Source organism: Nycticebus coucang, chromosome 20 (assembly GCF_027406575.1).
Source record: "Nycticebus coucang isolate mNycCou1 chromosome 20, mNycCou1.pri, whole genome shotgun sequence".
Lineage (NCBI taxonomy): Eukaryota > Metazoa > Chordata > Mammalia > Primates > Lorisidae > Nycticebus > Nycticebus coucang.
The window spans coordinates 68,815,809-68,839,755 of record NC_069799.1 but is presented as its reverse complement, the minus strand read 5'-3'; the positions used below and the strand labels follow the sequence as shown (position 1 = coordinate 68,839,755).

Sequence of the window (23,947 nt, the reverse complement as noted above, 5' to 3'; positions counted from 1 at the left end):
AAAAAAAATAAAGCCATATACAATAACACTGAAGTATGAAATCTCTTTGGATAAATTTTCTTTTCTAAGGAGACATAGTCTCACTTTGTCACCCTGGGGTGAGTGCCGTGGTGTCATAGCTCACAACCTCAAACTCATGGGCTCAAGTGATCCTCTTGCCTCAGCTTTCTGAGTAGCTGGGACTTAAAGGCGCCACAGCGCCCAGCTATCTTTGGATAAATTTAACAAAAGATGTGCCAGAACTGAGCACAACTACAAAACATTGCTGAGTGACATTTAGTCACCAGAGTGTTGTCAAGATGCGTTCCCCCCGCCCCCATGCAGACCTGCAGGCTCCAACATCCCAATCAAAATGCCAGTGGGCTTTGTTGTGGAAATGATAAGCTGGCTCTAACATTTACATGGGAACACAAAAACCTAGAATAGCCAAAATTTCCTTGAGCTTAAGAGCAAAGTAGGAGACACATTGAAAGCCACAGTGAGCAAGACAAGTCTGCAGCTGGTGGGGCTCAGGGTGCGAGAGGCAGGTCCCCCCCCAAAGCAGAGGGGCAGAGTTGCTGTGTGAGAAAGGCATTGTCACCGAGTGGCCCTAGGTTCATTTGTCAACAAATGGTACCGGGTCCCTCCCCATATCAAACAGCCATTTGAGAAAAAGGTTAAAAATGGATCACAGACCTAACTAAATAAATCTGCTAACCCTGTAAAACGGAAGAACAGAAGTTAACCTAAGTGATCTTGGTTTGGCAACGCATTCGGCATCAGAATTAAAAACTTTTGCTCTAAAAAGAGCTCCAGAAATGAGAAGTCGGGTGACAGCGGAAGGCTGCACTTGCAGGACCCACACTCACTGGGAGGCAAATCGCAGTGGGGTGGCTGAGGTCCACCTGCCCCAGGACCAGGCTGGGTTGGGCCTCCACGAGCACCGGGTGCTGCCAGACCATGTCCCATCTGCAGGCTAGACACCACCTGGGCAGTGGAAGAGAGGCAGGACCCAGAGCTGCAGGGGGCTCACCAGGCCTCCTCCTGTCACAGGTGGTAACACAGTGACCCTTCCATGGACACTGTGGATCCCAGGGAGCTGGCACTGGTACCACCTCTGAACTAAGAACAGGAAGGAGCCCCCAACTTTGGCTAACAAAGCAGCCACCAGTGCTCCAGGAGGGACAGGCCTGGACTCTGGGGCTCTAACTCTCTTCTGTGGGGTCCCAGTCCAGGTCCAGTATCCCCAGATGCCTCAGTGGGAGACTCACAGGAATACAGTGATGCCCTTTGTGTCTGTATGACCTGAGACCCAGGGAAGAGAGCCCCAAGCCTGGGCCACAGCTCCCCAGGTATCATCCAGGTCTCAGAGGGATCCTAGAACAGAGGTACTGCCCCATGGGAGTCAGGCCTGGGCAGCTGCAGTTAGCCACACACTGACACACTGGTGAGGAGCAGCTGGGCACACAGGCGGGCATGTGGGGACGAGGGCGTGCAGGTGGGCACACAGGTGGGCATGTGGGGGCTGAGGGTGTGCAGGTGGCACATGGCACCAGGCTTCTGAGGGAGGCAGGTGGGTGCTGCTGTGACCACAGGTGGGAGGGTGGGGGCTGACATCATGCAAAGAGCAGGGAGTGATTCCAAGCCAGGAGACAGAAGGTCCCAGGTCTGAGATGGAGCAAGTTTGTTTGAGGGCAGGAAGAGGCAGAGAGGACAGGGCCGGTGGTCAGAGGTGAAGCTGCACATGGGCTGGGACAGCCATGTGTGTCTGGGCATCGCCCTGCACCCCAGGGAGTCATGCAGTGTGGCCGCACCTGTGGCCGGCAAGCAGGCCAGGAGGAGCAAGGTGGGGTCTGGGGCAGAGGCAGTGTAGCCAGGCTCGGGGCCCAGTTAGACGGGAGAGGATGTGAGGGTCTCCCAGGTGGGGATGCTGAGAGATAGTGTCTCCAGTCAAGACATGGCCTGACCCAGTGGGCAGCTGGACAGGGGCGTGTGCGTCCCCGCATGCAGAGTGCACATGCCCCGATTTTGTCCAGGCACCCACCTCCTCATGTCATCCTGTCCGCTGGCTGTCCGCAGAACCCAGGATAGAATTCACTGGTCTGAAAGTGTCACCTTCAGGGATCAGTCCCAAATCTGGCCCACGAGGTGTGAAATTTACTGGCAACTTTTCCCTTATGCTGAAAAGCCACAGAGAAAGAAACTCTCTTCCCTTTCCTTGCAAACTGACATCTGCCCCCCGTGCCCCAAATGCAGTGGCCTGCCGGGCGGGAGCTTGGGCCGGAGCTCTGGCACTGCAGTGGACAGGCGGGCAGGGGGTGAAGGCTGAAAAGGGTGCCTCCCACCACAGTGGACAGGTGAGACGTAAGTGGATCAAATAAAGCTAAAGAGCAGAGACCGCCACTAGGGCCCAGGTGACATGCATGCGCTAAACACAGATGCTGTCTGCACTGGAGGAGAAACAGCAGCATGAGGAGACGGGTCATTCAGGAGCCCACACAGCTTCTGGCAGTGCAGACAGAAGTCAGCAAGGACTTGAGACCAACAGGGCGGTCTCCAAGGCAGCCACAGTGGGGGTCCCGACACAAACCTCGGTACTTCTAAGACAAGGGAAGTCAGCCATGTCCTCTGACCACAGTGGAGCAACCAGAAAGTCTGCACACACTCGGAGACTCATCAACACATCACTCTTCAACAGCCCGTGTCAAAGAAGTCTCAAAGGAGATTTTAAAAACACACAGATCTAGAAGGCAGCTGAGAGGTGCTGAGGGGGAAATCTACACCATTAAACACCAACATCAGAAAGGGTCTCAAATCAATTAACCCTGAGTTCTTTTCCTGAGAAGGTGGGAAAAGAAGAGCAAAATAATCCACAGAAGCAGCAAGGAAAAGGAGGAGGGGACGAAGTCCAGCTGAGACCATCTTAGGGATCAGGCCACCTGCTTTTTCTCTGGTCACCCCTTTGCTCTAACCACAAACTGTTTCTCCCTGTGCCCAGGTGAGTGTCAGCTCTCAAAGCCCGCCAGCGTGCCAGGGTGCACCCCTGCAGAGCCCATGCTCAGCAGCAGCCCGACCCCCAGATCACAGCCAGAGTGGCCAGCAGAGAGATCTGTGTGGCTTGCCCCAGCTGGCAGGGCTGCATGTGGAAACCTGTTCTGATAAAGAGTTTCTCTCAGTGGCTGTGGTGGTGCTGGGAGCCCCAGCTGCAGAGCAGGCCCCTCGGAAGGGCACGTCTGCACCTGTGTTACCACCACCACCATGCCGGTCACCGGCCTCTGAGACCATCTTTCCTATTCTCACTGACTGGACTGTGGTCATGTGCCTGCACTTCCGCCAGACTCCAGTCTGGGGAGAGTGTGCGGTCAGCCCCACCATGGACATCCTGGCACAGTGACTGTCCAGGGGCCTCAGTGGTCAGCTGGAAACATTTGTGCATTTGGGTCATAAAAAACACCACCAAGGGGCGGTGCCTGTGGCTCAAGGAGTAGGGCGCCTGCCCCATATGCCGGAGGTGGCAGGTTCAAACCCAGTCCCAGCCAAAAACTGGAAAACAAAACAAAACAAAACAGAAACAAACAAACAAAAAAACCCACCACCAAGGTTAGGAGGAGTGGGGGCAGGCAGGGGGTCCCAGGGTGACAGGTCTCACTTGAGGCCCCCCACATGCCGCAGCTGCAGCCTGTCTTCTGCCCCCCACTCTCCGGTACTTCACAGCTCAGTTCCTCAGAGCAGTACATGCCCAGGGCCACAGAGGAGTGACAAGCTAGCTCCCGGGTCAGTCCCAAGTCACTGCACAAAATCCCTCATTCCCAAACCTGCCCAATCGCAATCATTTGGGAGCCCAGAGCATAAGGGAGGTGTGCAGGCCAGGGTCAGCAGGTCTAGGATGGAGGCAGAGAGCCAACTTTAATAGCCCTCTGCCAGAGCCACCATCTTTCTTACAAATAACCCAAGTATTTGCACAGCATGAAGTAATGTTGCAGTCTTCCATGCCCAGGATGTGAACGTCTACACACCTCTCTCGCACACATGTTGGTGTTCAGTAAGTGGACAGTGGCTTTGGCCACACCAGGTAGCCATTGGGCAGAGATGTGTCTGGGCCCACGTTTAGGAGAAATTGCTCCGGAGCTGCACCTCACTCATCCTCCACTGCAGGAAGCTCCCTGATGGTCAGCTCTAGCACCAGCGTGGGTAACGTGTAGCCTCCACCCCCCAGGCCTCAGCACACACCCATGATGAGCCCAGCCTTTCCATGGCATGGTCAGCTCCCTGAAGGTTGGTCTCTTCTAAGCACCCAGGAGGGGAAGGTGCAGGCTGGCCCACCAGCATCCTGGCCATGGCCATCCCTTGCCTGGTCTCCTATATCCCTCACCTGCCTCTCCAGATGGTGATAACAGCATAGTCAAGGAAACAGCCACGTGCCTTAGTCTGAGCAAACCAGCAGCCCTCCTGGCCTAGAAACATGGGTGCCCACCAGGCCCAGCACCCACAGCGACCTGATGACAGCACTTCACTGTCAGTTTTATCCACTGGTTTGGAGAAACAAAAGATTTAACATCACCAGAAGATGGAAATACAGCAAGGAACGGACTGCAACAGCTTTAGACTTTTGTGGGTGAAGATTAAGCACTCAGGGCCATGCCCTGGCTGCCGGCAACACACCACAGACGCAGGATCAGGAGTGCACGCCAGGGGGGCGGGGGGCGGGGCGGGTGTTATGTACAATGGCAAGGCCACCCTATTTGTTCCAAATTCCCAAAGCCAGTGCCAGGCACAGAGAATACACACATGCTCAGTAAATACCTCATTAGGCTAATAACGACTGCAGTTGTGATGAATTCCACAGAGATGCTTGGTAATGCAGAAAGCTACTGAGTAAGAGGTGTAGTCGCGGTACAAAGAAATGGAGCCGGTGCAGTGCAGAGTCCAGAGAGCATGGTGAGGAGACTCTAACAATAACAAGTGGCATTACCAATCAGCTTGGTAATTACACAACAGACTCATTAGTGATACAGCAAAAGGTGACCCTCAGTTCTTCCCTCAGAACACAGGTGCACGCGCCACAATGCCAGCTGGATTAAAGACACACACACGTATGATACAAAATATTATCTTTATGACTTGGGATTAGGGAGTGGCTTCTTAAGCACGTCTAAGACGCTCAAACCATAAGGAGAAGATTGATAAACTGCTACATAATAAAAAACTACAAAATATTATTCTAAATAACGTTAAGACAAGTGGTAGATTGAGAAAAAATATTTATAACATATGTAACAAAGGAGTAATAGCCAGAACAGATAAAGAATATCAATCCAGTAAGAACAAGATAGCCAGTGGAAAAATGGGGAAAAGATATAAAAAGGCAATTCACAGATGAGGAAACCAGCACCTCACACAGACCATCTGGCCACTCAACACCACAGGAGCGTCACGCACTTACCAGGCCAGGAGCTGCTGCTGAGACCACAATGACCCGTCAACTACAAGCAACTTTCTGGAGACACCTTGGGAGAAACACTGCCGTTTTAATAAAAGAAATAAAAAGTCCCAGTATGAGGATATTTATTTTTGCAGTAAATGTTGGATTTAGTGATTGTCTCCTCATGAGCATTTGATTTCCATGTCTGAGCCCCTCACACATCGGCCTCCAGCCGCACCGACCAGCAGTGGGGTAAGCGGCCCCCACTGGGAATCAGCATGGAGCGTCTGCCTCCTCCTCACGCACACTGATGAGAACACACAGAAAACTTTTTAAAAAGATGTATTCTTGAACATTTTAATTTAAAAAAATCAAAAGGAAAATTGAACAGTGCCTAAATCTTTATTTTTCATAACCTACATTTTCTTCAAATTAGACATTTTTACACTGAATGACACAAAAGTAAACTTAAATTACCAATAGTTTACATGTAAGCTTGATTCCAGTCTCAATGAAAACAGAAACAAAAACCCTCAGGACACGTCCACATCACACTCCACTTGTGACCTGGTGGCCGGCACGTGGTCAGTCTCCACGGCTGGTGCCCCTGCACCCCCGTGCTAGTGCAGTGACCACAGCCTGCCGAGGGGCACCAGGCAGGCACAACCTGAGACCTGTTTCCTAGACGTGCAGAGCCGGCTTTTCAACAAACTGTAGGACCCTGACCACACAGCAGAGAAGACACGTCCTGCCCCCACCAGTGATTACCAGTGACACAGCGACAGGGGTGGACAGCGCAGCTCTTCCGCCTGGGACACAAGCTTGGAGGAGCAGGGCATGATTCTCACTGCACTAGCTCCAAAGGGCAAAGACCATCACACGATTTTACAAGTCACGATGCCATTCGTCATTGCTGGGGGACAAGAAGGAGTTAACTTTTACAAAAATGTGTGAAAGCCACTGTCACCACTGCACAGGGCAGCAGTCTGCTGGCATACCACACTTCCTGTGCAGTAACTCCTCTTCTCTTCTAAGGGGAGAATCTCAAATATCAGAAAGATTTTTTTGACATCATATAGCTATTTGGCATGTCACCTTTGCTTAATTAAAAAGAATGCTATAAAAATCACACCGAGCAGGGCTGCAGCTGTGACGCGGCAGACTGCCACTGGCTGGGCAGGAGCTGCTCTGCGGCCCCTGGCCACTGCGGCTGAGACGCTGACGGCCCTCAGCTCACTCCCTGTGCTGCGATGCTCACACCTGGGGGAAAGGATTTCTCATTATTAAAAGCCAGGAACTTGCTTGGCAGGTGGGAGGCACCGTGATTTGGGAATGAGGTGGTGCCCAGGCCCCCAGCAAAGATGCCCCATGGGGGCCTAGGACTGAGGCACCTTCCCAGCTCTTAATGCAGCTGTGAGTTTGGGTTTCAGAGGTCAATTATTCTGATTTTTTGGTCAGTGATCTGACAACTACAGAGAAATAAATTCCCTCCTTTAATGGGCATCTGAAAAACATTAGCACTGTGTGTATTTCTGTATGTTTGAATAATGGCAATGGATATGATTATTTTTTACCTTCAGTTGAAGATCCTGCCAATTTTTCTTTCTATGTTATACTTTAAAACCTCACATGCATTACAAGGAGTATGCACTTGCCCCCTTGACAGAGCAGGAGACATGTGGAGGCTTTAATGAGACTTTCCATTTCCCTTTGGCAGCAAAGAGGCAGCATCAGTTCCACACACCAGTATCAGAGAAAAAGAAAAAAATCTCAACAAATTAAAATATTCAAACCACAACATTTAGTTTATCTACATCCAACTGAACAGCAACATTTATAATATATCAATAATTTTTATCAGGTTTTTCTCTGTAGGTACCTTTTTAATATGTTCTGATTATTTACAACTGTACAAGCAGAGCACACTCCCGAGTGCACATATTTAATACAGTATCGACTCATTGCATTTACAGGATTTTTCAACAATCTGAAAAAAGATCAACTGTGTGAACTCTCTAAGGTATGTTACAAAGACGACTGCTCGTTCCTGCACCACAGAGCGCTCACCAGGAGGCTGGCCGCAGACCCACGTGCCGAGCAGCTGGCCGACAGCTCGGACAGGCTCCACGAACTCGAAGCTGTCTCATACAAAGTTAAGGCAAAGTCATTTTCAAGTTTAAATAAAATTCAAGTCTTTAAATATTGGATGGAAATATTTTTTTCTTAAAAAAAAAAAAAACCTCAGTCTTGTTAAATAACATTTTGTGGAATAAACTGTATGGTTACATTTAGCAGGAAATATTCTTATTTTAATGTTTGCTGCTTAGAATACTTAAAGAAGGATTTTAGGCATTTTAAAACAAAATAATTTATATTTAACTTTATTACAAACTTGCTAACCCTAGTGCATCCTTTTCTTCAGAAGTGCAGCACTTCTAGAAGTGAATCAACGAGACCCTTGTCCTGGAGGTAAAGAGCTGGGTTTTGTCCTCCACCAGCCAAAGAGGGGAAGCCACCAACACCACTCTCAGGGTCACGTGACGTGAACCACGTGCCGATGCAGAGCATGGGGAGCTGTCCACGGGGAGCTGGCAGGCTGTGAACTCTCCACCCAGTGCTGGGGACAGGGACAGAAATGTGCACGGAGCAGCTGTCGCCGCAGGAGTTCATAGGATCAGAACAACATCCTGGTACAACTTCTGTAACATGTCAGTGGGCAACAAAGTTTATATTTTCATTTAGGTTCTATTCACAATGTGCTTTGAATTTATTTTACATAATAGCCACTTGAAACTGGAGTGAGAAGCTGGTTACTTGCTTGCAGCACATCGAAGCTCAAGGTCTCAGGTGCCCCTGTGCTCTCTGCAGCTGCATCTTGCCCACCACATCGGAAGGGGTCTCTGCACTCTCCGTGCCAGAGCACCCAGCAGCCTGGACACAGGCACAGCCCATGTCCTGCAGCCCCTCCTCCAGGAGGCTGTGCCTTCTCTGCCGGGCAGCCCCTCACCCACCTGCCGGGCTGCCGAGATGTGCACTTGCAGCCCAGTCACTGAAAAACGAAGTAGCATAGCTCCCTTAATTTAGAAAAACTCACTACATACAGCTTGCATTCAGAGCCACATGGAGGCTTAAAAAATACCAATTTGTTAGGATAAATGAATTTTCTATCCTGGAAAAAAAAAATCTGACTTATGCATCACCTCTAGTTAAGCACCAACCTAAAATAAGGTTTATAATTAAATCCTGAAAAATAGATTTTTTTTTTTTGTCAAGAGGGGGAAAATCCAACTCACAGAAGAAAAATAACTTGCAGGATCCCCAAGGCCTCAAACACTGCAAGCTCCTAACCAGCAACTCACTCACGTGCTGAGTGGAAGAGTGTTCCGCGCAGTCGGCTCTCACTGGGGGGATTTGGGGGGGGTGCTCTGTTCCCTGCTGAGGCGCTTCCCGAGGGCCGGGGGCGAGGGTCGGCGCCCGGGCTGCCGCCTCTGGTCTCTGGGGGCTGCAGGCGTGGACTTGAGGGCAGGGGTCTCTCTTTGTCTCTCCGTGGGCTCTACCAGCTGCTTGTCCTCCTTCCCGCAGCCGACAGTGTTGGGCTTCTGTTCTCTTGGGGGTTGCAATGGGGAAGGAGGAGGCTCTTTACTTGTCCTCTGACAAATCTCTGCATAGCTGGGCTTCCGCAGTTCCTGGAAGCAGACAGAGGTAGGATCACGTGCATGAAATGACATTGCCCAGGACCATACAGACACGCATTCACTTAAAAGTAAATAGTTTTAACTGTAACTAAATTTCTATCTTCATCAGAGGTTTTAATTTTAAAAAAATTAATAAAACCCAGCGATCTTGTTTTCCCTGCAGTACATCCTTCCCTCTAAGAATCTTTAAAAAATGGACAAAATCAGAAAACGTATAGTGAGCATAAGTGCCGCCTGCACTCTGGGCAACATGGACCCTCCGCAGACCCTTGAGAAACGACACCCAGGTGAGAAGCAGACACAGCTTCACCCACCTTCCTTGAGAAGAGAAGATGGTCCCCAACACAACCGACCAAAACTGTCTTTAGAAATGCTTTACACACTAGGCACGTGCATTTAAGAGTGACGGTCTACGGCCATACTGCCCTGAACATGCCCGATCCTGGTTAGTCCTTGGATGGGAGACTGCCTGGGAGTAGTGGGTGCTGTAGGCTTTTGCCTCTTGTTCCTTTGGCCAGGCGCAGTAGCTCACGCCTGTAATCCCAGCACTCTGGGAGGCTGAGGTGGGTGGATTGCCTGAGCTCAGGAGTTTGAGAATAACCTGAGCAAGAGCAAGACCCTGTCTCTACTAAAAATAGAAAAACCAAGGCAAGAGGATCACTTGAACCCAAGAGTTTGAGGTTACTGGGAGCTGTGATGTCACGGCACTCTACCCAGGTGACAGTTTGAAACTCTGTCTCAAAAAAATAAAAAGAGTGGTGAAAATGCAGCTGCACAGACGTGGAGCCCTGCGTGCTCACTGGCTGCTGAATGGACAGAGAGAACGGCGCATGTACACGAGTCCCAACCAGCCATGGGAAAGAGAGAACATCTTTTGCAGCAACCTGGATGGAATGGGAGGCTGTGACCCTAAGTCACATAGAGAACAGAACAGAACACATTTTCTGTTCTCATAGACAGAAAATGAAACCACACGGATTCCCAGTTATAAGCAGGAGCTAAGCTATGGCCACGCTGGGGCACACGGACTAGGGAGGGGGACAGGAATGGGGGGAGAGTGGGGCAGGAATGCAGCATGGAGAGTGGGGCAGGAATGCAGCATGCCCTATAGGCCGCAAGAGTCCAGACATCACCACAACACAGCTCATCCACCGTGCCCCTAAATCTAAATACAAATGAAACTAAATTATGCAGCGGTCACAAGATTGTCTTAGCTGAAGATGGGAAGAGCCCAGGGAGAGACTGGAGATTGTTTTAGTCCAAGATGAGATTATGGGATTAATAAGAACTTTTAAAAGCTCTGTGCTTCTGTTCAGAAGGGTATTGGCACTTTTTGAGATAGGAGCCTGCTACCCTCCCCATGTGCTGGCAAATTAATAAATTTCTCTTTCCTTCTTCTCAAAAAAAAAAAAAAAATTAATTAAACAAATTTAAAAACCTTAAGCAAACATAAAAGAATAGTGAAGATGAAGCAAGTTATAATAGGCTTCCAGACAAATGGGAGCATAAAGGATGAGTAGCATAGGACTCTTAACATGTCTCACCTGCAAAAGCCATTTGTTGCCTAATAATTTTAACCTATTAAAAAAATCTTTTCAGCGGTTTCTGTAGCTCAGTGGTAGGGCACTGGGCACATACACTGAGGCTGCCAGGTTCGAACCCAGCCTGGGCCAGCTAAAACAACAATGACAACTACAACAACAAAATTAGCTGGGCACTGTGATTGGCACCTGTAGCCCCAGCTACTTGGGAGGCTGAGGCAAGAGAATTGCTTAAGCCCAAGAGTTTGAGGTTGCTGTGAGCTGTGACCCTACAGCACTCTACCAAGCGCTACAGCTTGACACTCTGTCTCAAAAAAAAAAAAAAAAAAAAACTTTTAGACTCACCCAGTGGACAGTAAGGACTTACATCTCCCAATCCAAGGAGAAGTCACACTCAAGACCAAGTGGAGGATGATATAAACCAGATAACAGAGGCTGGACTCACCTGGCAGGAGACCTCCAGAGGGTGTGGGCCTGCCAGACCCACAGGGCTGGAGGCTTGCAGGGCCACTGTCTTGTTCTTCCAGTTTCTTTCTTTCCTTTTTTTTTTTTTTTTTTTGACAAAGTTTTGGTCTGTCATCTAGACTGGAATGCAGTGACACAGTCAACTTCCAACTCCTGGGCTCCAGTGGCCCTTCTGCCTTGGCCACCAAAGAGGCTGGGTCTATAGGCAATAGCTATCATGTCCAGATAATTTTTCTTATTTTTTCCATCAAGGGTCCTACTGTGTTGCCCAGACTGGCCTCAAACTTGTGGGCTTAAGCATTCCACTTGCCTCAGTCTCCCAGAGTTCTGGGATTACAGGCGTGAGCCACTGTACCTGGCCCTTCCTACCTTGTTAGAGACACATGACACACATACAGGAAATTTCTAACTGATCCTACATTCTACGGAAGGACAGGCGCCGAGATTTTGTTACTACTCAAAAAACTCTCTTGAGCGACACTGAAATAGAAAGACAACAAAGCTGTTGAACTGGGAAGTGACCAAAGTGGTTAGTGAAAATTATCAGCAAATATTCAGGGCATTTTGTACAGCTGCAAATACAAACCCAGCAAATCAGCCTTGATATAAAGGTGAGCTGACTAAGGACAGCAGCGTCACTGACTTGTGGACAAGGTAGGCACGAGGTACTCACCGTGGCAGCTCCGTTCACCTGTACTGATTTACACGCAGTGGTGGTGAAGGCGGAAGGGAGTCTGTCCCCACTGTGGGCTTCCCGCTGCTTCTCCACTGCCTTGGGGTCCCTGTAAAAGTGACAGCAGCATCTGAGTCTCACAACCACTGTGGGTCACTCACATTTGTGGACACTCAGGTGCTAGCAGAACATCAGTACTCACTCAGGCAAACGGGCTGGGGAAGGGGGCCGCTCATAGGCTGCTGACACTGCACAGGAAACTGGCACCAGGGGCTCTCTGGGAACTGCTGCAGGGACAGGGTTCGAACTGGCATCTGCACTGAGGCTCTGAAATCACCAAGTAGCAGCTTACAATGGGGAAAGATGCATTCACCAGAGCTTTACTATAGGAGGGGAGGGTCGAACAAGTACAGATACCCCCACATCTACAACCCTGCTCCTGTCTAACTCCAAGAGACAGGGGCCAACCAAGCCAGTGCTGAGTGGGACCGGCCGCTCTGTATGTGCCCACCCTGCCCACGGACACCAGGATGGAGGGAAGTGAGTCTTCACTAGCAAAAATACCTAGAAGACCCCAAGTCTGTCCTTGGGAGCACTTCAGAGAGCTCTGCACAAGTCGGAAGTGCTTCCCGACCCTCCCTACACTTTTGCTATGGTGATCTACAAGCCTGTCTCCTCAGCACAGAATCAGACCCATCTGCTCCTGCAGGGCCAAGCACAGCCACATGGAGTGAGCACTCAAATGCCTGCTGAGTCGGGAGTTGCTACAACATTAAGGATGAATCGTTCTTATAACTGAAAAAGAAGGTTGACACCCCCACGCCTGCACAGAGTTGAGTGAGCTCTAGCACATACCTGGAGCAGGTAATAAATGCTCCAAATTAAAAAGGCAAGGAAACTGAGGCTTAAAACATTTAAATTAGTTTGTCCAAGGTCACGAAGCCAAGAAATGAAATGAATCCAGCAAAGTCTAAAGTCATAAAATCAATGTAGAAAAATTAACAGCATTTTTATATGCCAATGACCAAATTAAAAACCAAATCGAGAACTCAACCCTACTCATAACAACTGCAAAAAATACAAAATATCTAGGAGCAGATTCAACCGAGGTGGAAAATGATCTCTATAAGGTGAACTACAAATCACTAATATAAGAATCAGACAACACAAACAAACACCAAAACATCTCATGCTGCTGGATTAGAAAAATCAACATGCCCATCCTGCCCAAAGCAATCTATGCAATTCCTGTCAAAACACCAACATCACTTTTCACAGAATTAGAAAAAACAACCCTAAACTTCATATGGAATTAAAACAGAGTCCAAATAGCTAAAACAATCCTAAGCAAAAAGAAGAAATCTGGGATGCATCACGTTATCTGACTTCAAATTATACTAGAAGGCTCTAGTAACCAAAACAGCCTGGTACCAGTGGAATTAAAATAGATACAGGTCAATGGAACAGAATAGAGAACCCAGAAATAAAGCCACCTACCTACAGCTAACTGATCTTCAAACAAAGCAGACAACATACCCTGGGAAAGATATGTTTCAACAACATACTCTGGGAAAGACCAGACTGAGCAAAAGTGAGACCCCGTTTCTACTAGAAATAGAAAAATTAGCCAGGGGTGGTAGGTGCCTGCAGTCCTAGATACCTGTGAGGCTAAGGCAGGAGGATCATCTGAGCCTGGGAGTTTGAGGTTGCAGTGAGTTGTGATGATGCCACTGCACCTCAGCCTGGGCTACAGAGTGAGACCCTATCTCATAAAGAGGATAAAATTGTGGTATATACACCATGGGGCAGAACTCGGCAGTGAGAGGGGATGAAATATGCCTTCTGCACAACTTAGAGCTGTAGGCCATTATCCTGAGTGGAAAGTGTCGGGAACAGAAAAAGAAATGGTGCGTGTTCTCTTATCAGTAGGATCTAAACAACAGCTACACAGGGCAAGGGGGTGGAATGACAGACTCTGGAGACCCGCAGGGGGTGGAGGGGTGGGTGGGAGAGGGTGAGGATGAAGATTCACCCCTGGGCATAAAGTACACTATTCGGGGATGGGTCCACCAAAAGCCCTGACTCCACACTGTATAATACCTATATGTGGAAGAATATGACCTGTACACCATAAATTTGTTTTAAAAAACAAAACCAGATGTCTTCACTTCAGCCAGTGCCCCCATGTACAGTGGCTACTTCCCACATGCTCAATCTTACTCATGTTGTTTGTAATGACACACTTGTCATGGAATTTAGAAAGGACAGTAGAGCAAATAAATGATTGGTAGTAAAAATTTAAGTATAAAAAGAAAAAAAAAGTCCTAAAATGCTTTAGTTTTCAAAGCAGATAAAAAATCCATAATCGGAACGATGTAGTCAACACTCCCTAGAGCAGGAGGGAGTGTGAGAGAGACAACTGCACACCTATCCAGGGCAGGCCAACCACTTGGTCAAGTAGGGGCTGCGGCTTGATGGAAACGTGCGGGCAGCACATGCTCTTCTTTGCAGAAGCTCACTCGAGTTCAGGATGTGTGCTCAGGGCTGATGCAGCTGCATGAAGAGTCGGGTCCCACCATAGACCCCTCCATGCAGAGGGGCTGAGCTGTAGCCTGTGTGAAGCCCCAGCGTCCCCAGGACATGAAAAGCAGCCATGGGCCTGTGGCGCCCAGCCATGGAGTTGGGTTCAGACTTTTCTAAAGTAGTAATTTCTTTCTTCCAGAGAAACCTTATGCAGACACTCATAACTCAGCTCCGCCCTGATGTGCAAGGTAGTAGCTGGTGTTCCTGAAGCAGAGTGGAAACCCGCCTGTCCTCAGAGTGAGCCACAGTTTGAAAACTAGAATTCATGACCTTTAGAGCACACTAGTTCTCTAAGAGCACTTGTAAGGCATTAAGAACTTGTAAATCTCTTTGTAGACTTTAAGGCCTCCTACTGAGGCTTGGAATGCACTCTCCCTGCAGGTGGAAAACAGAAGCAGCCACTAACAGTGTGAGAGGGACCAAACACTCTGCCTGGCCTTGTGTCCAAGACACTAGAGCAAAACCCATGCTAATGCCTGCCCTAGTCACTGAGGAACTGCTATGTCCCCATCAGTGGTTCTGAACTCAAGCTGGGGATGGTCTCTATCCCCACATCCAGAGCCCACAGAACAGCAGCCCATCAGCCCTGGGCTAGCGGGGGTGGGGTGGGTGGGAGGGTAAGTATTGACTGTGGCCTGAGCACAGCTGCAGTGTAGGGTGGGGGCTCATTGCCAGGGTGCTCCACAGGCTCCGCTGTGCTTCCTGGAGCTTCACCCACAACCCTGAAGCACAACAGACCCCCCTCAACTTGTCAACCACACCGGAGTAGAGGCCACTGGAGGTGAACACCCTTTGGCCCATGCACAGTTGGGTGACAGCACCCCATTTGGTGCCAATGATACAGTGAAGTAATTCTGGGCTTCTTGTTATTTGTCTTATACAGATTACTAAAAATTATATTACTTCCGGCTGGCAGGTTTGAACCCAGCCTGGGTTAGCTAAACAACAACGACAACTACAACAACAACAACAACAACAACAACAACAAACAAGCCAGGCATTGTGGTGGGCACCTGTATTTCCAGCTACTTGGGAGGCTGAGGCAAGAGAATTGCTTGAGCCCAAAAGTTTGAGATGGCTGTGAGCTGTGATGCTACGGCATTCTACTGAGGGTGACATAGTGAGATTCAGTATCAAAAAAAAAAAAAAAATTATATTACTTTCAGTATAATTACAATTTTTCTATTTTGTTCTATTACCTTGCAAAATATAGGCGGGTTTGAATGGAAATGCAATCTAAGTTCCTGGGTGAACAAGAGGGTCTGCACAGCACCTCATGGCCCAGATTTCTGCCTCTGACCTGAGCAGACAGCAAGGTAAGGGAGAGCCCGGCCTTGAGTTCAACACAGCCAGCCTCACACCAAATACCACCTCTGCAAATTACATAACCTCTAACCCTAAAGGGCTCAGCAAAGTGCCTGACAGGAAATCGGGGCTTAGTAAATGTTACCAACTCTGAGACGTGCAATGTACACCTTACCCTTTCTTTTGTTGATCCTATTATCAGGCCAGACAGCCTGTTTTCAAACAAGTCCTCTGTCTTTAAGTTGCCTGCAGCTCCAGGTAATGGGGGGAAGTTGGACAGCCCTAGTTCGAAGCTTGGTGATGGAGGCCTTGGTGGTGTTGGAGACTGTGTCTGGCTGTTCTGCAACCAAATGATACCCCAGAGTCATACAATGTGGATAGAGTTTGCAAACAACACACAGACAATTCGACCAAATGCTTCACCGCCCAGGCCCAGGTCATGTGATAAGCAATGCCAACCACCTAGAGCAGAGGCATAAACTGAAATCACCAGAGACACACTCCATGGGGCTCAAGGCCAGGGCATGCTCGCAGAGCCGGGTCCTCTGCATCCCAGGGACACTGTCAGCTGGCAGAAATGGGCAAGGGGACAGGCATGCATGAGGACAGAGTGACAGGGCAGAGGCATGAAATCACTCAAGCCCCACCAGACAGAAGTCAGAACAGCCCAAGAATGGACATTAACCTTACTCATTTTGAGAAGAGTTATAACAGCATTGTCTGTAATCTAAGTCACAAAGGAATTGTAAAAGAAAAACAAAAAAATGACACTCAAGTCTATAACCAATGTGAAAAATTTATACAGATGTCTATTTAAAAAATGCATTAAAAAACGGGAAACTTCAGTTAGCTGAAAATTAACTTACTGAATCATTTGTAATTTTAAGTAACTATGTAAAAACACAGTATTTGATAAATTTTTATCAGATTCTTTGACTTCAAAAAAGTAGACTCAGTACTTTTCAGGAGAGGTTTGAGGGGACAATGGAAAAAGAAAGTAAACTTAGTATAATAACATGTGATTGTAATTTGTAGCTCAGACAATCCACCTGCCTTGGCCTCCTAGAATGCTGGGCATGAGCCGCTGTGCTCGGCACCAAAGAAAATTTTAGAGGCTTTATTTAGAGACTATTAGTTTTTGAGATGAATGGAGGTTTTTAGAAGATGAGCATTTTTTAAGATAGGCTTCACAAAAACTTACTAAATCTCAATTTTTTAGGAGCAAAAAAGCAGGTAACAACTGCCCAGACGTTGGAGTTACAAAATGACAGAGCCTCTATGCAGGGCTTGACTTTGAAGGCAGTACTTAAACTTTCTAAGATCTGAACGCTTCTGGGTGAGATATGAATGCTGCTCTTGGTCGTATGGCGTGGCTGGGCCCAAATGCTCACATGCTTGTTAGCCATGAGCAAATCCCCACAGTTACGAGTACAACAGATGTGCTCTCTGTGATACACACACGCTCAGCCACGTGCCTGTGTGAACACACACATCAGGGCAATAAAACAAAACAGAAATGGGGGAGCGCGTCCCAGCAGACACAACACCCCCATACCCTTTCCTAAGTTTTCAGGTGAATGCCTTATGTGTCCAAATGGTTATAGGAATTCTGCCGTAATAAAGGCTTAACCAAAAGTAGACTAAGCCAACCTTATTAACAACAGAATTTCTAAGTTTCAGACAAAGAGAATGTCTGCTGTGACGAGAAACACAAATGATGAGTCAAGGCTGGATCAGGAGTTTGTCGAGGTCTTGCCCAGTTCCTGGGACTCTGCTCATTCTGTCATGCTGTCCCCACAGCTGGGGTGACAGAAAGTCTACACTAGCCTCCATCAAAGCCCAGCACAAACAGAGCCTGCGGGCAGAACCCCGCCTCGCCAGCCTGAACACTCCCCGTGTGTGCTGCCACTCACCTGGGCTCTGCCCTGCCGGACATCACAGCAAAGGCTGTGAGGATATGTACTCACTGGGCACACAAGGTGAACAAGGCCCCCCATGGGAGATGTGCATTCTGCTTGTCAGAACTAAGAGCTCCAGTTACTACAAGTTCTGGGCATGGCTACCCCACACCAGAACCCATCCAGACACCCGAGTGCCCGCTGTACCGTATGTAAGTGGAAGCTCTGGCTGCAAGGTCTAAGGCACAGCCTGGGCATGAGTCATACTAAGTGACAGGTTGGCCACTGGCACTTCTAAAACCTCCACCACTTCATCCATCAGGCTATGCTGACAATGTCACTTATTACTTGATGGATGTCATGTTAAAAAGTCTATTGAAAGGCTCCTTCTCAGGTCTTACCCTTAATCCATCTAATTAACCCTCATCTTTGTTTGATACAAACGAGATCTAAACATCTTACAGCAACGACACAAGCTCCATGTACTCACTGTAAACTTCTCCTCTCTTTTCTTCCGATAGCCAAAGGAATTTTTCCTACGGGAATGAAAATAAAAGACTTTTAATCTTTCCTAGCTGGAAACTTTCCCTACACATACTCAGAGCATGCACCAACTCCGTCTTTTTCCCTCTGTGATCCTTCAAAGGATTCTAAAATCCCAACCTTAAGAAGTACCAGTGAAAACAACAAAAAGTTTAGAATAAAGAACGAACACTGATGTCTAGACAGGGAAATAAAAGAAGAAAAACATTTATTAGTAGAACTTAACCTAGTGGCTACTTAAAATTCTTGCTAACATATGAACGTCTGACAACCTATTCAGTTGGAATGACAGATATACATAAGCTGATATACAGGTGAGTTAAAACGGTAGTGTGAATTTACTGAGTGTATGTTTGCTTATAAGCAAAATTTCAAAGACCCCAAGTGACCTGCTTCCCTCCCTAGGCTCAACCTTCACTGCTCAGAGATCTCCCTTCCCGGCGAGAGCCACACGGGGCCTCGGGGCTCACGTGCTGTCTCTGCCCGTGCCAGGCTTCAGAGCTATGCGCTGCACCCCTGCTGTCATCATTAGAGCCCAAGAGGCAGCACGGCGTGGCACATGCTGTGGTTCAGGGCTGCATAGTACATTTACAAAGAGGCAGTTCCCAGTACGCTGAGGACATAAGATGGCCATGACACTTCTGTGGCCCTGGAGGGCTCATGTGGTCCAGCAAATCACACATTAATTTCAATGCCCAATTTTATTTTTGTTTATTAATTCCGTTATCATTTCAACTAAATCCAAGGCTCTTATTTACATAAGGTAGAAAGGAGCTTAAAAATAACTTTATGCATTTCTTTACTTACAGAAAACCACATGAGCCCTGGAAACCCACCACACAAGAGCACAGGCTGGCAGCACCGGGGTGTGTCTCCTCACAAGGGATGGTCTGGGGCAGCATGGCCCATAGCTGGAGGGTAAGTCTCTGTGGCAGCCCCCAACTCTGAATGTGGCATTCTGATGCCTCAGACCCAAGGAGGAAAGCCTTCTTCAGGTGACAGTAGTGGATCCCCTGAGGCAGACATGCCACTTGGCACCAGGGCCCTCACTCCACTGACACTGGCTAGGGCAATGTACCTGCTGTGGCCACCGTGCACAGGGCAGAGAAGCAGAGGGGCATGGAGGTGCTCGGGGCCTCTATGTGCCTCGGTCCAACAGAGAAATTAATGGGAAACAAAACAAACCCTGGGGAGTGGTGGGGGTGGTGAGGGGCACATCTACTACAGGTCCCTTTTGAGGAGGGTCTGGGCACCTTCCTGCTGCACAGCTCAGGCTGAACTCCGGCTCAGGCCTTGTTCGTGTTAGAGACAGGGTGCCATATACACATGGGTGCACGTTAACCAAACTGTTCTCTCCTGCTGTCTTGGCTGTGGCTGCAGCCCTTAGGTTTTGGATCATTCAAGGAGAGGACAGTACTTGTTGAGGAGACAGGGAAGGGCTCCTGTTTGTATAAAATCTTTATCAGTTAGGCAAAAGCCATGAACTGAGAAGTTGAAATGCTGCTGGAGGACACACACAGGGGCCCTGCCCACCCACCGTCTGCACCCTCAGGCACTTGCCCTGTCCCTGGAAGTCTGAGTCCCAGCACTGCAGGCCTGGCCTGCTCCTGTAGCCGCTGACTTGCCTGTGCCCACGTCTGCTTGCCTCCTCATCCTCCAGTACCTGCAGACCCAGCTCCAAGGCCACGTCATCTGTCAGACAGTGAGCTCGGCAGCTTCCTGACGGAGCCCACTGCCTGAAGCCAGCCACACCACTTCTCCCTCTGACCAGGGCTTCACAGAGGGGTTTGGCTGCTACAGGCAGATGAGCCTCACACTGCACTGAAAGCTCATACCGAGTAAAGGGAGGAAGAACTAATGCTCCTTCAAGTGTGACACTGAGCCACATACTTTCTATATGGAAAACTTAGGAAAAATGTCATTTAAGTTTTTTAAGTTAGGTTAAGGTAAAGAAAAAGCTCAGGAAGGTAAAACTGATACTCATCACTCCACAGAGGGAGGCCCTGAAGGTGCTCACCAAGTCAGCCGCAGAAAAGGCGAGTGGCACTCCCGACACTGGGCACACAGACAAGCTTGCTCCACCCAGCCGTCTCTGGAAGAAGGCAAGGCCAAGGCAGCGAGAACCAGCCATGTCTGAGGACGCAGGGGAGGACATGGATCTGGGCTGCTACCACGAATTTCCAGAAGGGACCCGGGCCGATGCAACAGGTGCTGAGGGTCTTAGGACATTCACCCAGGGACGGCATATGTGGCAACAGCACCTCACAATAGCAACTTGTTTTAAATGCAGGGTGTCCTAAAAGTCATTCCTAAAGTCTCCACACATAGGCAAAATGGGAAATTGTAGCTAAATGTACTTACAAAATAGTCATCACAGCATTTTACCAAAAAGTGGCTAACATGTATAGAACATTTTGTAAAATGTTGTAATGACTACTTTGTAAATAAAGGAACATTTTGCTACAATTTCTTATTTCCCTACCTATGGAGATTTTAGGGGTGACCTGTGGGACTCCCTGTACATTTAGAAGGAATGGATTTAAATGCTGTTCTCCCTGGCTATAGGCTTTTGGCTGTCTGCTGCACTTCACTGCAACCCAGCTGGAAAACCAAGGCTAGGAGCTGGGGCAGGTGCATAGGAGAGCTGGGGGCCTGTGACACGGTGAAGAGAAACTGCCGGTGCCCAGAATCCTGACGGCCAAGCTCCAAACCTGCTACAAACAGTGACTGTGACCTAACATAGCCCAAGTCCACCTGCAGCTCTGGCTGAATAAGTTACTACAAAAACATGAAGCCTTTTAAGTTTCTGCTATAAAAATGCCACTCACAGCAATTACATAAAACCTTTGACGTTTACAGTCTTTGATTTGATTTTCTATGATCATTTCAAAATAGCTGTAAAACATACATAAATTAAAGGATTTTAAAAATATCAATAGCTTACTGATAGGCACACAGTAAGCTGCCCACCAACTCACCTGCCCCTCCCTAGCCCGGGGGAGGACTCGAGGCTGCTGGGCTCCACGCGCCCAGTGCCAGCCTCTCTCTTGGTGTATGCTGAAGGGTTCTGTACCCGTGCTCTGGCTTGACCTGCTTGCCTTGTCTGTGGGCTCCGCACACCATTAATTAATCGATCTGCAGTGAAGTTAAATATGGAAGGGCTTTCTAATAATCCAGGTCCTCTCTCTGCACTAGGAATCACATGGCGCAGATGAGATTTACTAGGATTCCTGTAAATAAAATGTGTGTATAAAGTCAGTTATAAGATAGTCCAGGAATTACAAAATGAGCATGCTAACAAGGAATGTCTAAGCTAAAAGCTGTTTTCTACTTAATAAGATATAAAATGTTAACTTGGCAAGGTTAACACAGAACATACAGGATGGTGCAAATCTCTCAATAGTGTGTTGAGGCCCTGTTTCAATTAAGGTCCACATTCAAATTAAAAAGCAGGAACAAAGGGCACATGCAAACTGCTCCAAAAGCCTTCTCTAAAGAAACACCTGTCCTTTATGTGGGCTACTCCTGCAGACGTTAGCATTTAATCTGACAGTCACTCTGCGCATGCCCAGTGGCTGAGTTGAGTGGCTCGTTATAGGTCCTGGTACCCATGCCATGTGGCTTACAAGAAGACTGGGCCCTCCTGGGGACTTGCCTGCTCCTGGGAGGGTACTGTCTCAGTGCAGTCAGAGGAGAGGCTGCAGGCTTGAACGTTGGAGACGTAAACCCGTTTATGAATCCAGTATTTGGAAATGGAGTTACCTAGATTAATTGAAAAAAAAAAAAAAATGTAAACGAACCACAAAACAGACTTTGATCTGGTTACTACTGTTGTATCTGTGCTAACCAAGGTCATTTCTTGGTCTTCAAGTGATGGTATGCCTAGGTGACACTTATAACAGGTTGACAGGTTGAGAAAAGCGCTTTGTGAGATTATCAGAAGCGAGTAGCATTTGCTTGGCTGGTGGTCAGCACATTCTTTGCACTCGTCAGTGAGCCCTGACGGTGACTCATGGAGGTCACGACTAACACACACAAACCCTGACAGGAAGAGTGCAGAGACTCGCTCAGCATCACAGGCTCCTGAACTTTAACACATTCGTCTAAAAAGGCCCACACCTGTAACCTGACAGCTACTCACAGCACCACCTCCACTACTGGCAGAGAGTGCACAGTTCCTCACAGCTCCTGGTGATTTCAATCAAGTCCACTGACATTCACCCTCAGGACCACGTACAGACCTGCCCCACTAACATGGCTCCCTTCACAACCACTGCCTTTGAGGGCTGCTTTTAACCTTTGCCTCCACACAAGTGTTGCTATGCAGACCAGGTATTTCAGATCATAAGTTATTATTCCCCAAGTCACAGTTTAAGGTGGCACATGGCACACAAATAAACTGACATAAGATTCCGAAGGAAATTAGAAAGGGCTATACAGAGTATATAACCCTAAATGCAACCTTAAAACTTAAGAATACTTACAAAGCATGAAATTTTAAATACCAGCAAAGTATTTTTAAAACCTAGACACATACAGAAATAAGATAAAACTTAGTGTTGAATAGTTTTTTTAAAAAATATGAAGAAAGAGATCACATTTTCTGCCTTCTGAGCTGAGGCTCCACACCCACAAGCCTGATGTCCCTTCAGCAGTGTGGGGCTCCTTGGGACCCCTACTCCCCACCCAATATTTTACCTGAATTGGCAGAGATACGCACAGGCCCCTCCTTGTCTGAAAAAAAGGGGAAAGTAATTCTCCTTAACTAGAGCTCACTGGAAGATATAACTGAAAAAGGGTATTAGAGATAGCTTACGACCAAAAAAAAATCACTCCCTGACTTCAACAAAAATTAGACCAAGGAAAGGAAAACGCTTAAAACTTTGTTAAAATCTCTAATTTACAATTCAAGAAACACTATAGACTGTAAGAATCAGACTGTTCAAAACTATATCACACCAGAAAAGCCATGAATTCAGATTTAGATTTTATAGTTTATAAACCATATTTAAGACTATAATAACAAAGACTATTTCACATGTAATTTTACACACAGAACTCTGGTATTTGGTAAACAAAATAAAACTGGGGTCCGGCACAGTGGCTCACACCTATAATCCCAGCACTCTGGGAGGCTGAGAGTGTGGACTGCCTGAGTTTAGGAATTTGAGACCAGCCTGAGCAAGAGTGAGACCCCCATCTCTACTAAAAATAGAAAAACTAGCCGGGTATTGTGGTGGCACCTGTAGTCCCAGCTACTCAGGAGGCTGAGGCAGGAGGACTGCTTGAGCCCAGGAGTTTGAGGTTGCTGTGAGCTATGATGCCATTGCACTCTACCCAAGGTGACAGAGTGAGACTCTGTCTGAAAAATAAATAATTAAAAATAAAATACAACACAATAGGTTATACAAAAAATAAAACTGATTAGTAGCCCAATCACTTAACACCCTGACTGCTGGGACCAGAAGGCAGCAGCTTGCTTTTGTTCCCACATGATCCCGGGTGGGTGGCAGGCCCAGCAGCATCATAAATGGTGACCTGACTGAGCAACCATGTCAAGGCCAGAGCTGACCAGGATCCGAAGAGATCCCTGACTACTCTGCAGCTGCCTGCAGAAGAAAGGGCCATGACAGGCAGGTAGTCAGCAGTCTGGGGGCCAGTGGGCAGCAGGTGCACCTCTTAAGTTCCTGCAGGTGCCTGTGACACATGTCTGGGAAAAGGAACCACACAGTGATGGACGCTCTCTTACAGAATGGAGCAACACTCAAAAGAAGCTTTTTTACCATTAGGATTCACTAGACAGAAGCAGAAGTTCAGTTTGATTTTAACCCCTGGCATGCCAA

The 23,947-nt window shown here is 48.0% G+C and overlaps 1 protein-coding gene across 3 annotated transcripts in view; it reads right to left on the bottom strand.

The window, feature by feature from the left end:
- Positions 1-5,784: 5,784 nt before the first annotated feature.
- Positions 5,785-23,947, bottom strand: part of LARP4B (La ribonucleoprotein 4B) — a 91,949-nt gene continuing 73,786 nt past the window's right edge. For all 3 annotated transcript variants that reach the window (XM_053573045.1, XM_053573046.1, XM_053573044.1), the window contains 7 exons: positions 21,760-21,866; positions 21,083-21,334; positions 18,052-18,097; positions 15,839-16,003; positions 11,978-12,102; positions 11,776-11,884; positions 5,785-9,087 (listed from right to left, as the gene is read on the bottom strand). In XM_053573045.1, the coding sequence (XP_053429020.1) occupies positions 8,800-9,087; positions 11,776-11,884; positions 11,978-12,102; positions 15,839-16,003; positions 18,052-18,097; positions 21,083-21,334; positions 21,760-21,866 (1,092 nt within the window). In that variant the 3' untranslated portion in view covers positions 5,785-8,799. The remainder of the gene's footprint in view (positions 9,088-11,775; positions 11,885-11,977; positions 12,103-15,838; positions 16,004-18,051; positions 18,098-21,082; positions 21,335-21,759; positions 21,867-23,947) is intronic.